Source organism: Lepidochelys olivacea, assembly GCF_965140295.1.
Source record: "Lepidochelys olivacea isolate rLepOli2 genome assembly, chromosome: 6".
Classification (NCBI taxonomy): Eukaryota; Metazoa; Chordata; order Testudines; family Cheloniidae; genus Lepidochelys; species Lepidochelys olivacea.
In genome coordinates this window covers 98,259,435-98,273,170 of record NC_140416.1, presented here as the reverse complement: position 1 = coordinate 98,273,170, position 13,736 = coordinate 98,259,435, and the positions used below count along the sequence as shown (strand labels likewise).

Here is a 13,736-nt window from a genome sequence, read left to right as displayed (position 1 = left end):
ACTTAGCGAGGTAAAAGCTCCTAGCTGAGGGTTTTCTGCTATTCTGAAGCACTTTCTGAACATCCTTTGAGCAGGACATTTCAAAAGTCATCAGCCATAAAGCATCCCATGCTGTCAGATGGAGAGCTTGGATGTTGGGATGGAGAAGGTGCCTGTGGTTCTGGGAAATGATGTCTGGATCCAACAGGAGAGACAGAGGAGGCTTGACTGACAAGGATAGTAGGATTGAGTACCTGTGTTGAGGAGCTATGCTTGTGCTATGAGGATGAGGTGAGCATGGTCTTGTTTCACTTTGAATAGGACCCTGGGAAGTAAAGGAATCAGAAGGAAAGCATACTCAAGGGATTCCTTCCAGGACAGGAGAAAAGCATCTGCCAGTGAGCCTGGGCTGAGCATCCCCAGGATCAGAATGGATGGCATTTTCTGTTGGTTCTTATTGCAAACAGGTCCACTTGGTGGGTCTCCCAGAGTTGGAAGATGAACCTGGACATGTCTGAACATAGTGATCACTCAAGATGATCGGAGAAGGATCTGCTCAGCTGATTCGCTAACATGTTCTGTTTCCCTGGAAGGTAGGCAGCTCTGAGATAAACTGAGGTGAGACAGAAGTCCATAGGCAATTTGCCTTCTGGCACTGTTGGTCTGACCATGTTCGTCCTTGTCTGTTTATGTAAAGCATGGGCACCAAATTGTCTGTCAGAATTAATAATTTTTTCCCCACTATGTGGGAGAGGAAAGCCAAGCAAGCTAGACATACCACTCTTAACTCCCTAACATTTATATGAGTCTCTAGATCTTGAGATGACCAAAGACCTTGAGTTTGCAGGACCCCATATGAGCTCCTCAGCCCACTGAAGACACATCTGTGACCAGACTGAGGTTTGATAGCAGGGGGAGAAAGGGAATCCTCAGGCAAACTTTCAGAGGGTCTATTTATCACTCCAGAGATGACAGAACTAACGTAGAGACACTAGTCATGCCTGCAGCTTTCTGAGATGTAGTTTGGTGTGTTAAACTACACAGGTACATGCTACCATGTGGCCCAGAAAACTGAGGCAGCTATGTACTGTTACGAGAGGGTATGTTCTCAGTTGCAGTACTTGATCTTGTAAAGTTTAGAACCTGACTTGTGACAGAAAGGCCTTAGCCCTTGTGGAGTCTAAGACTGCCCCAATGAACTCTATTGTCTATACTGAGTTAAGGGCTGATTTGTCTCAATTTAGTAGGAACCCCAGTGCAAAGAATGTGGACAGGACAATGGATATAGTGGGCAGGACTTAAGCCTTGGACCAACCTTTGATCAACCAGTCATCCAGGTACAGGAACACACAGGGATACCAGATTTTCATAGATGAGCTACCACAACTGCCATGCACTTCATGAACACCCAAGGAACAGCCGACAGCTCCAATGTAAGCACCGTGAACTGATAATTGCAACCATTCGCCACGAATCTGAGAAGCTTCTGATGGTCATGACATATTGCAACATGGAAGCAAGCGTCCTTTAAGTCAAGGGCAGAGTACCAGTCCCCCTGTTCCAGGGAAGGAATAACTGAAGCTAGGGTAATCATGCAGAATTTTATTTTCTTCAGGAATTTGTTCAACTCTCCTAGATCTAAAATAGGCCTGAGACCCCCATTTGTCCTGGGGGATGTAGTAGTAACAGTAATAGATGTCCTTCTCCTGAGGTACAATGGGACTTCCTCTATGGCCTCTGCCTGAAGAAGAGATTAGACTTCCTACTGAAGGGCAATTTTGAGAGTGGTCTCTGAAGAGGGTTTGGGAAGGGGCCATGCTTAAGCACTGAAACTAACTATAACTAACAAACTACTCATTTACAACAGTATCTATATGCAGAAAAGAGTGAGGGAAGCACTTGTTACTTCAAGTCTGGATCACGCCGACAACCGTCACTGGAGGTACGAAGAAAATGAGCATGTCAGGGAAGATTGCGTTCTCTTATACCAGCATGCATTGACACTTGGCAACAGAGGTCACTTGAGCCACCCTGCTGGGTACCGCTGAGGGAAAAAAAAAAATCTCTGACATCTGTGCATGGGGCATGTGCACGGGGCATGTGCACAACCATAGTGGAATGTGGAATCACTCGAAGAACAGTAAAAGCTTGCTTGTCCTACACAACTACATGTTAAGCCAGAAACCTTGGGCACACATTCAAGCCATCTACACATTTTATTCTTACTAGACAAATGCTCCTGAGACTGATCTCCTTCTCATGAGCATTACAAAATTAGGGAGCCGCTGTTTTTCAGAGTTCTGACTCTTGCTCTGACTGCTTGCTCCAGAAGTCAGTCTCCTCACCGCCTCTGAGCAATGTAGAGCAACTATATCAGTGCTGCTATTGGATAAAGCAGAAATGGGGAAAAATAATATAGGCTAACTCTGAGGTCTACTACTGAGAGATCTTTGCAACTAAATATAACTTCATTTTTCGGATCACTGAAACAATTGAAAAGTTGACAACGCGGATTGTAAAGGGGTGTCTGTCAAAAACTAGGATAATGGGTCAAATTCTATGCTATTGCCTCAGTCCATTTTCTTCAGTTGCAAAGGTATAACTGAGAGCAAGTTGGGCTCACTGTGTACAAAGCTATGGATGGTCTGCACTCTGGAAAATGTTATCTTCAAATAATTTCCAGTATCCATATCAGACCTGTGAGACACCTGGAAAGACTTCCACACTTACCGGATATCACAATTGCTGCTCAGAGAAGGACATTTCCATTCACCTGGTTTACTTCTGTACAGCAGTGGGAGAGGTCCATCATTTGCATGGCAAAACTTTTCAAAGTCATCAGCAAGGGATTTGTGCAAAATCACAACATTTGCCTGTTTATAGCCTTAAAGCATTAAAGGGAACAATTATCAGCTACTAATTCAATTGTTAATATATGTGACAGTAATATTTCTGTATGGATTTTACCTAGAGAAGAGATTTTTCTCCCTTGAAAAAGAGAATTTTAAAATATAATACAGACTACTATAGTTAAATAAAATTTCAATGTTTTTGGAAAGACTGTTTATAAAATCCCTCCTAGATATGCTCTTCACAGTCAATGTTACTGCAATCATTTTAGTAGTGTAAGTATTTGGCATTCACCAGTTTGAGAGGGTGGCTTTTCTCTAATAAGCTATTTTATGGAGAAACCAGAACCCTACAATGACTTCAATTAAATAGTCTGGCAAATTGATATGTTATAGAACAGATTATCTTATTTGATGTAAATATTGGCATGGAAATAAAGAGTACAATACTTTGTCCATACAGCACTTTATTTTTCTTGTGTTAATGCAAAACTGCAACTCAAAACCAGTCTAGTAAGTAAAGATCTTTCATTACACAGCCCATTTTTCACAGGCATTTGAAACTTGGCCTTGGAAATGTACTTGGGTTGCAATTTAGCACATAAGGGTTTTCTCCCAGGAGTGAAATTTTGTCTGTTAGGTTAGATTCAAGTCATTTCAGCTATTTCTAAATTATAGGAGGGAAAATAATAGAATTATTACAGATTCAGACAGGTCTGCAATCACCTCAGAACCAGCTTTAATTTAAAGCATGTCATTTTTGCAAGCTACTATTCTGTAATAGGCCTCTGGCATCTTTGAGATTTTTCAAAATGAGAATAAATGAAAAAAGCAGATATTCATCTTTAAGCAGCAACTACTAAAATCTTTTATTTTTTCCATATGTAATACTCATTGACAACAACAGGGATGCAATCAAAGGGGCAGGTCTGGTCTACAGTATAAAATACACAGATTAATAGTCCCTAAAGCCCACATTTTTAAAAGGTATTTACGTGGTGTTGTACTCCAGGGATTGGCAACTTTTGGCATGCAGGCCCATCAGGGTAATCCACTGGCAGGCCGCGAGACAGTTTGTTTATGTTGACCATCTGCAGGCAAGGTCCCCTGCAGCTCCCAGTGGCCGCAGTTTGCCGTTCCCGGCCAATGGGAGCTGCAGAAACTGTACTTAGCTGTACTCAGTGCTGCAACACCTAACTGATTTAGGAGCCTGTGAAGGGATTGACTCACCACTAGCAACTCAGTGTGGCCAGCCAGGCATGGTATATCAGTTCTTTCCCCAACAGATACCTTCTGCAGTGGTGTGGCCCTCTGGCCAGGTCATTTTAAAGTCTCTCCCCACCTTCCAGGATAGTCAACAAACAGAAACAAGGGGAATTAACACAAATGAATCATCCCAAAATTGGATTAAGGCTCTCTTTCTTCAGAGGGCACTTGTCATGCTGTGGTCCTAAACTGAGTTTACAAGTAATAGAAGGGAATGGTTCCATCTCAAGATGAGTCAACATCTAACCCTCCCTTCTTTCATGGAGGGTCCATCAGTTCGTGGTCATCTGGGGAGTTCCTGCCTTCAGTCAGCCGTTTCTCCAGGAGCTGAGGACTGAATCTCTGCTTTCCTTCCTGATCTATCAACTGAGATGTGCTTTTCCCTCTTAAGCTACTTCCTCCAATCCTGACATCGCTCACAGATGCAAGGGGGAACAGCCACCCTGAGCTCATATTAGCTCATTAACCCTGTGTTGCCCCATTACTAAGTCTAAATCTCAGTTTTAAAAAGTGACTTAGGCACTTAAGAGCTTAAATCCCATTGATAATCAACTGGCTCCTAGATCAGTCAGGCGTTGCAATGCTGAACACAGCAATGCCTAAATACCGTTCAAAAATCTGGGACTAACTGTGCCATCAGTACAGGTGATCTCTGACTTGAGGGTATACCCTTTCCAAGCCTTTGAGAAATCAGACAATCATCTCGTGGGAGAAGACTGATCAGATGTCCACCTTGGGATGGAAGGCAGAAATGGCCGTTAGGTGGACCTTGACTGACAAGAGGGCTAGGCCTTGTTGTTTCAGGAGCAGCAGGTACTCCAAGATAAGCTGTACAGATGACCGTAAAGGTGGGATCTGTCATTGGGATCACCAGATGGAGAATCGCTTCCATTTTGCAAGGTAGGTGGTTCAGGTGCAGGGCTTCCTACTGCTCAGTAGGACCTCAGGGACCAGCTCAGAGCATGCCTGCTTCTCCGGGTTCAACCATGGAGCTTCCAGGCTGTCAGATGGAGACAGACGAGATTTGGATGTAGCAGCTGGCCATCTGGAAGATCAAGTCTGGGTGCAGTGGAAGCTGAATTGGCACCTCCACTGACATGCTGTGGAGAGTGGTGAACGAGTGCTGTCTGGGTCATGCTGCGTTTATGAGAATGACTCAAGCTCGTGGTGAGAGGAGAAGAACCTGCTGAGGCAATCCGCTAGCCAGTTCTGGGTTCTCTGGTCTTGACCCTCCGGGGATCCTGGTAGTGGCAGGGTGAGAAGGTCCCTAGCCATTGCGAATGCCTTAGGAGTTGATGGCATTGCAAACTGGCTGGTGCATTGTCTACTCTGAGGTTGCTCCTTTGTAGGTGTCCAAGGAATTTGCTGTAGCACTGGAGTTGTCGACACCTGATGTTCTGGTGCTGGGGGAGACGAACGGTCCAGCGCAGATCTCGCTCTCTTCCTGTCTCCCTTTGATTTCAGCACCAGAGACCTGGTCTTCTCTTGGTGCTTGTGGTGTTTCTACAGGAGGGCGATCAGTGCCGAGAGTCCCAGGTCGATGGATGGGCGCTCGGCACAGAAGCTGAGGTGCTTGGTGCTGAGTCCGAGCGTGGCTCCGAAGCTGGTCTTAAGGCTGCCTCCATGAGGAGGACCTTCAGTTGAGCCTCTCGGTCCTTCTTAGTCCAGAGTCTGAAGTCCCTGCAGATTTGGCAGCAGTCTTTCCTATGAGCTTCCCCCAGGCACTTGAGACAGCTCGAGTTGGGGGTCACTCAAAGGCATAGTTTTATTGTAGGCAGCGCAGGGCTTGAAACCTGGCAACCAAGGCATGCCCTAACACTGGGAAGGCAGATGACCCTGCAAGTTAAGTGTGGAAGCATCAGAGCTATTTAAAACCTAAAACTACTAAAAACTACTCTAACTACTAACCATAACAACTACTTACACTAAAACTGGTATGAAAAAAACACTAGGAGAGAACTGCTTAAGTAATGAAGGATTCCAGCCAACCATCACAGGTGGTAAGAAGTAGGGTGACCAGACAGCAAGTGCGAAAAAATCGGGACGGGGGTGGGGGGTAATAGGCGCCTATAGAAGAAAATGCTCCAAATATCAGGACTGTCCCTATAAAATAGGGACATCTGGTCACTCTAGTAAGAAGGAACTGAAGGGGAACGGGGTCGGAAGGGCCCTTTATACAGGTGCCATGTGCACACGGCACCAGAGGGTGCTAGAGCCAACCCGATGGATACTGCTGGGGGAAAATTTCTAGCAATTGTGCTTGTGGCATGCACACACCTACATGGGAATGGAAATGTGCTAGCACTCAAAGATGAATAAATAGTGCACTTGGCCCATTAGAGCACTGCAGGTTACTGTCACTCTGGGTCCTCTAGGTGGTATTTCCTGCGGTGCCTATTCTCAACAGTGGTTCCTGGACATGGCACTGCATGCCGTCCTAGTGGCACTCTGTGAACTTCAGCTGCCCCGGGCTCTGCAGACCTGGGTTCCAGTCCACGGATCCTTATACAAACTGCAACTGAAATATCTGAGACATGATAGAAGTAACTGTTCTTTACATAAAGGAAAAAATATCAATATTAACTTAACATCCTATGCCTGACCTAAACTGACAAAAGACAGGAAACCAAGAGACAAGGCTACCCACCCTGCTCTTAAAGGAAAATTGCAAAGCAAAGGTAAGAATTGAGGTATGCACAAATTTATGTACTGAATGCTCCCCCACAAATCCAATCTCTAGGGAGTTCACAGGGAACTAGGACAGAAATAAATTTTATTTCTAAATGTACATACTAACTACAGAAATACATTTATTACTAACCATAGTTAATACTAAATGTAAATAAATATATTAAATTTAATACTAAATTTAAACATTTTCCCCCTCTGAAGTCCACTGACATGTCCTGCTTTGCTGAAGATATTGCAGAAAACATACATTTATGCTTTTATTGAGCAGAGATGAAGATGAACACATGAGGTTAAAAACACCAATCAAACCATCTGACATCATGCATCCATAGCTTAGAAATCTACTATAAATTCAGGAAATGAAGGTTACTAGAATTCTTCAAGGAGGACTCTGCATATTAACACCCTTGGGAGGTGACAATTGGTGTAGCATGAACAGTGGAACTTGCTAGTAGTAATGCCTATTAGAGTACTCACATGTCCCTCCTATAACTTATCAGTGTTCAAGCACATTTGGAGGCTACAAAAGGGGGGCATGGCACCAGCTGACCCCTCAGTTCCTTCCACTGCTAGTGCAGAGTATAACAGTATTACTTAATTAGGACTATACAGAAGAAGGGAAGGTGAGCAGGGAGTGTGAACATGCAGAGTTCGTCTTGAAGAACTTTGGTTACACGTAAGTAACCTTCATTTCTTCTTTGAGTGTCTTCTGCATATGTCCATTCTTGGGACAGTTTGGCAAGCAGTTATTTTAAGAATGGATGGAGGGATACAGAGTGCCAATTAACAAGGACTGAAGAACCGCTCTGCTAAATGGAGCAATAGGTCTGGCTGTCAAATTTAACACACGACGTTCAGTGAAAATGTGAATTGTATCCCAAGTGGAAGCTTTGCAATATTTTAATAAGGGGAACATGGCTAGCACATGTTGCAGATGTAGCAACCACTCTTGTAAAGTGAGTCCTAATACCAGCAGTAGAAAAGTAGGAAGAAATGTTATAAGACTCCATTATACATTATCTAATCCAGTAGTTCTCAAACTTTTGTACTGGTGACTCCTTTCACACAGCAAGCCTCTGAGTGCGACCCCCTCCTTATAAATTGAAAACAGCTTTTATATATTTAACACCATTATAAATGCTGGATGCAAAGCAGGGTTTGGGGTGGAGGCTGACAGCTCGCGACCTCCTCCTTGTAATAACCTCGTGACCCCCTGAGGGGTCCTGACCCCCAGTTTGAGAACCCCTGGTCTAATCCACCTAGACTAGGACTGGGCAGAAATAGCTTGGCCCTTACAGTGATGTAAACAGCTGATGTTTGCTAAAGGCCACAAAATCAGGATGATCAGCTCCTTATGCACTTATCTAGAATGTGTGGAGGGGAAAAGCTACATGATCATAGGGAAATTCAGATTGAATGACAGATGCCAGAGGTCTCATGCTGCCCATAATAAAACTTCCTTGGAATGTCTAAATATTATAGATGACAATTTCCTAACTCTAAATATTTTCCACCCAACATGGGGAAATTCTATATTAGACCTCATTTTGACATAAAGAGGAACTGACCACAGACCTAAAAATTAATGCTAGCTTAGGTTTAAGTGATCATGACTTGATCACATTTATGATGTGCAAACAGAATAAAGTCCATACCAGTAATTAATATACACTTGGTGCTTTAAAAGGGCCAATTCCACTGACATTATAGGGAGCGCCATTTAAGTGAGTTAATATGGATTTGGGAGCCTACCTTTAGAGACCCAGAATTTTCAAAAGAACCCAAGTGAAATAGATACAAACATCCTGTCTTTTGCATCTGTTTCACTTATGTGCTTTTGAAAAATCCTGGCCATTTATTATTATCTAGGAATGGGATTTATGTGTCCACCTACAGCTCTTGTGTTCACTTACCCTCAGCCATTCCAGAAGTATTACTTATATTGAGTTTGTTGAATCTAATTAGTCTTCTGACTGTAAGGGGAAGAAGAGATTTCAAGCTTCCTGTAAAAACCATCTCTTCATCCTTGAACAGAAAAAAGTGACAATTACTGGATTATAAACTTAAAAACACAGCACATGCATTTTACTATTGCTTTAAAATCAAATGTGTCAGTTTCAAGGTTTGTGTTTCCTCTTAATATTCTGCGATGTCTCCTCTCTATTTGCAATTCTCAGTCTCAAAACAAAATGCAAACCACAAACTCAAAGGGTTGTTTCACAGATCGCGACTAAGCAGAGGCTGAATCTCCTAATGAATTAGCCACTGAGGTTCAGTTTATCAGTCTGGCTGCAATGTCAAATCTAGTTAGTTACAGTTAGGCAACATACAGACTTTATTCATTTTGGTAAGTGTTTAACTTCTTAAGTTTTCGGTTCCCAAAACTTTTTGAGACTCTCAAATGCACAACTAGATTAGTCCATCACATTTTGATTTGTAGAACTGATTTACTAACTGAAAATATCTCTGTAGATAGATTAGAAATTTAGCTCTTTGATAATCAGAGAATATATTTTCTGAATGTAATTGTAACCTTAATATTTCCTGTTTATATAGTATGATGGATACTCTTGGGTCAATTTTTCTGTTGGGGAAATTTAGGCACAAAGATGTTTAAGTGACTCATCCAAGGTCACGCAATGAGAGTTTGTCTAGACTGAGAAATACGGTTGAAGTCATACACGTTACCTAACCCTGACATATCCTTGACCTTTTGTAGATGGAGGTTAACACCTTTTATCTTGATTTTGTTAATCACAGTCCACCCTAAGTTCCCCACTCAACCTCAATCTGCTAAGCAGACATAAAAGTTGTTAACTTGAATCTACATTAGCAAAACATTCAAGTATAGGTCAGGATAAGGTAACGTGTTAGCTAGCCTGACTTAACTTCGGACATTTGTCCTAGTCCAGACAAACCCTTAGGGCAGAGGTGTACAAACTATGGCCCGCGGGCCACATCCAGCCTGCGGGACCCTCCTGCCCATCCCCTGAGCTCCTGGCCTGGGAGGCTCGCCCCCGTCCCGTCCCCTGCTGTTCTCCCCTCCCCCACAGCCTCACCTCACCGCCCTAAGCATTGTGCTGGCAGTGCGGTGAGCCTGGCCTGACCTGATGCTCTGTGCTGCATTGTGCGTGGATGGCTCCAGCCGGGCAGCGCGGCTGTAGCGCCGCCAGCCACCGGTGCTCCAGGCAGCCTGGGGGTTGAATAGAGGGCAGGGGAGTTTGGGGGCGGGGGTGTGGATAGGGGTCAGGGCGGTCAGAGGGTGGGAAATAGGGGGGTTGAATGGGGGCAGGGGTCCCCGGGGGGGCAGTCAGGAAGGAGGGGGTTGGATGGGGCAGCGGGGGGCAGGGTTTCCGGAGGCGGTCAGGGAGAAGGGGTGGTTGGATTGGGCAGGGGTCCCGGGGAGGAAGTCAGGAAGGAGAGGAAGGGTTGTCTGGGGCAGGCAGGGGCAGGGATTCCGGGGCGTCGGATAGGGGGCGGGGCCCGGGCCACACCTGGCTGTTGGGGTGGCACAGCCTTCCCTAATAGGTCCTCCATACAATTTTGGAAACCCGATGTGGCTCTCAGACCAAAAAGTTTGCCCGCCTCTGCCTTAGGGTATGTTTACACTGCAGCTGGGAGCGAAACTTCCAGTCTGTGTAAACAGACTCATACTAGCAGGGATCAAGCTACCACACTAAAAATAGCAGCATGGATGTTGCTGCACTGGCAGAAGCATAGACTAACCACACAAGGATGGACCCCCAGGGTGTTGGGTGGGTCCAAGCTTGGGTGGCTAGCCCATGCCTCTGCCAGTGCAGCAACGGCCACATTGCTATTTTTAGCATGCTAGCTTGAGCCCTGCTAGTGAGAGTCTGTGTACACAGACTTGAAGGCTCACTCCCAGCTGCAATGTAGACGTACCCAAAGAGAAAGGAAACCAGAAGCCAAGTCTCCTGGTTCCCAGCCCTTCTGTTCTAACAACTAACCTATGCCACCTCCAGACTATGCTCAACTCCTTGTTAGTAAGAAAACACCCTCCAAGTAGTCAAATTACCTTACCATTGAAGTTATTTTTAATTCTGGAGATGCCATTATTGTTGAAGCAATTCCTAAAGAAGCAATAGTGGTTTTAAACATAGAAAATTCAGTGATGTTCTTTTAAAAGTTCATGAGTTAATGTACAACATGTTGTTATGGGTTTCTAGAAAATGGTAACTTCTGTTAAAAATCTACAGTGTTTTGTGTTATTACCATGACAATGCAAGATTCCAGTCCTAAGGGGTGATACATGAACCACTTTACTATGGTAATTTACATTTCTGAGCAACTTTATTATTAATTAACTTGCACTAAGAGTGCAGATGGGTTTTGATTGTGACATTCTGATCTGCTCTTGAGTCCAAATTTCAAAACCACTCCCAAAATATGAGGTATTCTTAAGTGGGGTTCTGGTTTGGTCCACTGTGAAATTCAGATCAAGTTTAGGGTCTGGATTTTGCACCCTGTACCTCCAGAACTTTTCATATGTTTATAGTAGGTTGGCAGCCCAAAGGAAGGAAGGTCTGGAATTTTTTTCTTGTTGTTTAGGGATTCAGACAAACGAAAAGTAACTCTGTCACATCTCCTTTGCAGTTTATTCGGTCTTCTCTGATTTTGTATATCAGACTGAACTAAATGGAAGGACATTCCTCATTATGTATCTTTGTACAGCACTAAACACATTGTCAATGCTTTATGAATAAAAATAATTTGGTTTAAGGATTCTGGTTTGGACCCATCTCTAGGTCAACTAATAGTAATTTTAAAAAATCTCTCACTATTTATTATACCAAAGATAATCTTTATCAGCCAATCAGGTTACAAGAAAATTGATAGTTATTCCCTTAAAATGAACAGGAATATTTGTGGCACCATAGAGACTAACAAATTTATTAGCGCATAAGCTTTCGTGGGCTACAGCCCAATGGTTTTCATAAAATTAAAAGATCTTGATGAAACAGAATCCTCCATTAGAACCTTCCAAATTGTCTCTCTTTGTATCTATTAATCTGTGTTGAAGTCTCCTAGAGGACTAATAGCCACAGGAACTGGTAGGTCAATTAGAGAGGAAGGAACGTCCAGTGGTTAAGGATACTAGCTTGTGATTCAGGAGACCTCAGTTTATTTTCTGATCTGTCACTGTGTTGATCTTGGGCAAACCACTCAGTTTCTCTGTGCCTAAGTTCCCCATTTGTCCAATGATGTTAAGAGTACTTTCTAATAAGCAAACTAGGGAAATGTGATCTAGATGAAATTACTATCAGGTGGGTGCATAACTGGTTGAGAGACCATACACAAAGAGTTGTTATCAATGGTTCACTGTCAAGCTGGGAGAACATAACTAGTGAGGTCCTGTCGGGGTCCATCCTAGGTCCAGTACTATCTGATATTTTCATTAATGACTTGGATAATGGAGTGGAGAATATGCTTATAAAATTTGTGGATGATACTAAACTTGGAGCTGTCACAAACATTTCAAGGACAGGATTAAAATTCAAGATGATCTTGAAAAATTGGTCTAAAATCAATAAGAAGAAATTCAATAAATGAAATTCACAACAACTATAAAATGGGGATTACTGGCTTGGCTATAGTACTGTTGAAAAGGATCTGGGGGTTATAGTGGGGATGACGGTTGAATTTGAATCAGCAACATGACGCAATTGCAAAAAAGACTAATACCGTTCCGGGGTGTATTAACAGGAATGCTGTATGTAAGATATAGGAAGTAATTATCCCACTCTACTCAGCGCTGCTAAAGTCTCAGTTCTAGTTCTGGGTGCCACACTTTAAGAAAAATGTAGACAAATTGGAAAGAAGCCAGAGGAGAGCAACAAAAAGACAAAAGATTGAGAAAACTTGACCTGAGAGGAAAGGTTAAAAAAAAATTGGGCATGATTAGTCTTGAGTAAAAAAGAATGAGGGAGGAACCTGATAACAGTCTTTAAATATGTTAAGGGGTGTTTTAAGAAGGATGGTGATCAATTGTTGTGATAAGCATCCGTAATATTACATCCTAAATTACACTCAACATTGTGAAGGGAAGCAATACAGTAGGAACAGAGAGTCAGTGGACAAGTCAACAAACTTACATGGTTACTCAGTAAACACTTGTGCACAGCTTTTTTTTAAATATTAAATAAATGACAAACTAAATCTGTCATAGATTTATTTCTGCTCAGTGCGGATGGGACATTTACTGCAGAAATGAATTTTGGCTCATTTCTTTATTCTTGCCTACCTCCTATTCTCCCTTTCTCTTCTCTACTACAAGGCTGATACATAACTGCAGCAACTAGCCTTGTGTTCTCCAGAGCTAGTATCTCATGCTGTACTAGCATACTTTGCAAAAGTTAGGGCAACAGAGGGGAGAGGACAAACTAGTACATGGGTATTCAAATTTCCCATTCATATTATGAACCTAGTCTCTATGTATGGCCTACAGAGTTAGTTCCTGAGGTGTTGCTGAGTTTGGGTCCCTGTGGAAGAAGTGCATTATTCCATCCACCATGAAGGCAGATTTTAAAATTGATAAGTAAGCCGTGAAAGGCATTTGTCTTATGGAAGGTAATATTCAGCGAGAGCTACAGCATCCTATGATGGGCTATCCAAACCCCACACTAGACAAGAAGGAGTTAAGGTGCAGCTCTAGGCTCAGGCAGCTTTGCCTCACCACACAGGCAAGGCATGCACAGGTTGGAGGAGGAGCAGTTTAAAAGGGGAGCAGAGCTGCTCACTTGCTGGCAGATCAGTAAAGAGAACACAACTTCAGCTCCTGAGGCAAGGGCTGACTGAAAGTAAGTGTTTTCCAGATGACCCCTGCCTGAACGCCCCTCCCTGAGGGGAGAAAGTGTGGGTAACCCAGATTCTGATGCACTGAGGAGGAATCATTCTCCTCTATTTCTTTTTAGCTCAGTTTATTTGTGTTAA

At 43.3% G+C, this 13,736-nt stretch overlaps 1 protein-coding gene across 2 annotated transcripts in view; it reads right to left on the bottom strand.

The window, feature by feature from the left end:
• Nucleotides 1-13,736, bottom strand: part of DGLUCY (D-glutamate cyclase) — a 104,343-nt gene that overhangs the window by 70,859 nt on the left and 19,748 nt on the right. The window contains exons 1-3 of one of the 2 annotated variants that reach the window (XM_084632776.1): nucleotides 10,827-10,883; nucleotides 8,699-8,810; nucleotides 2,710-2,863 (exon numbers count right to left, since the gene is read on the bottom strand). In XM_084632776.1, coding sequence (XP_084488902.1) covers nucleotides 2,710-2,863; nucleotides 8,699-8,810; nucleotides 10,827-10,859 — 299 coding nt within the window. In that variant the 5' untranslated portion in view covers nucleotides 10,860-10,883. Of the gene's footprint in view, nucleotides 1-2,709; nucleotides 2,864-8,698; nucleotides 8,811-10,826; nucleotides 10,884-13,736 lie in introns of those variants that run through there. The other variant, XM_084632777.1, reaches the window with a different exon arrangement.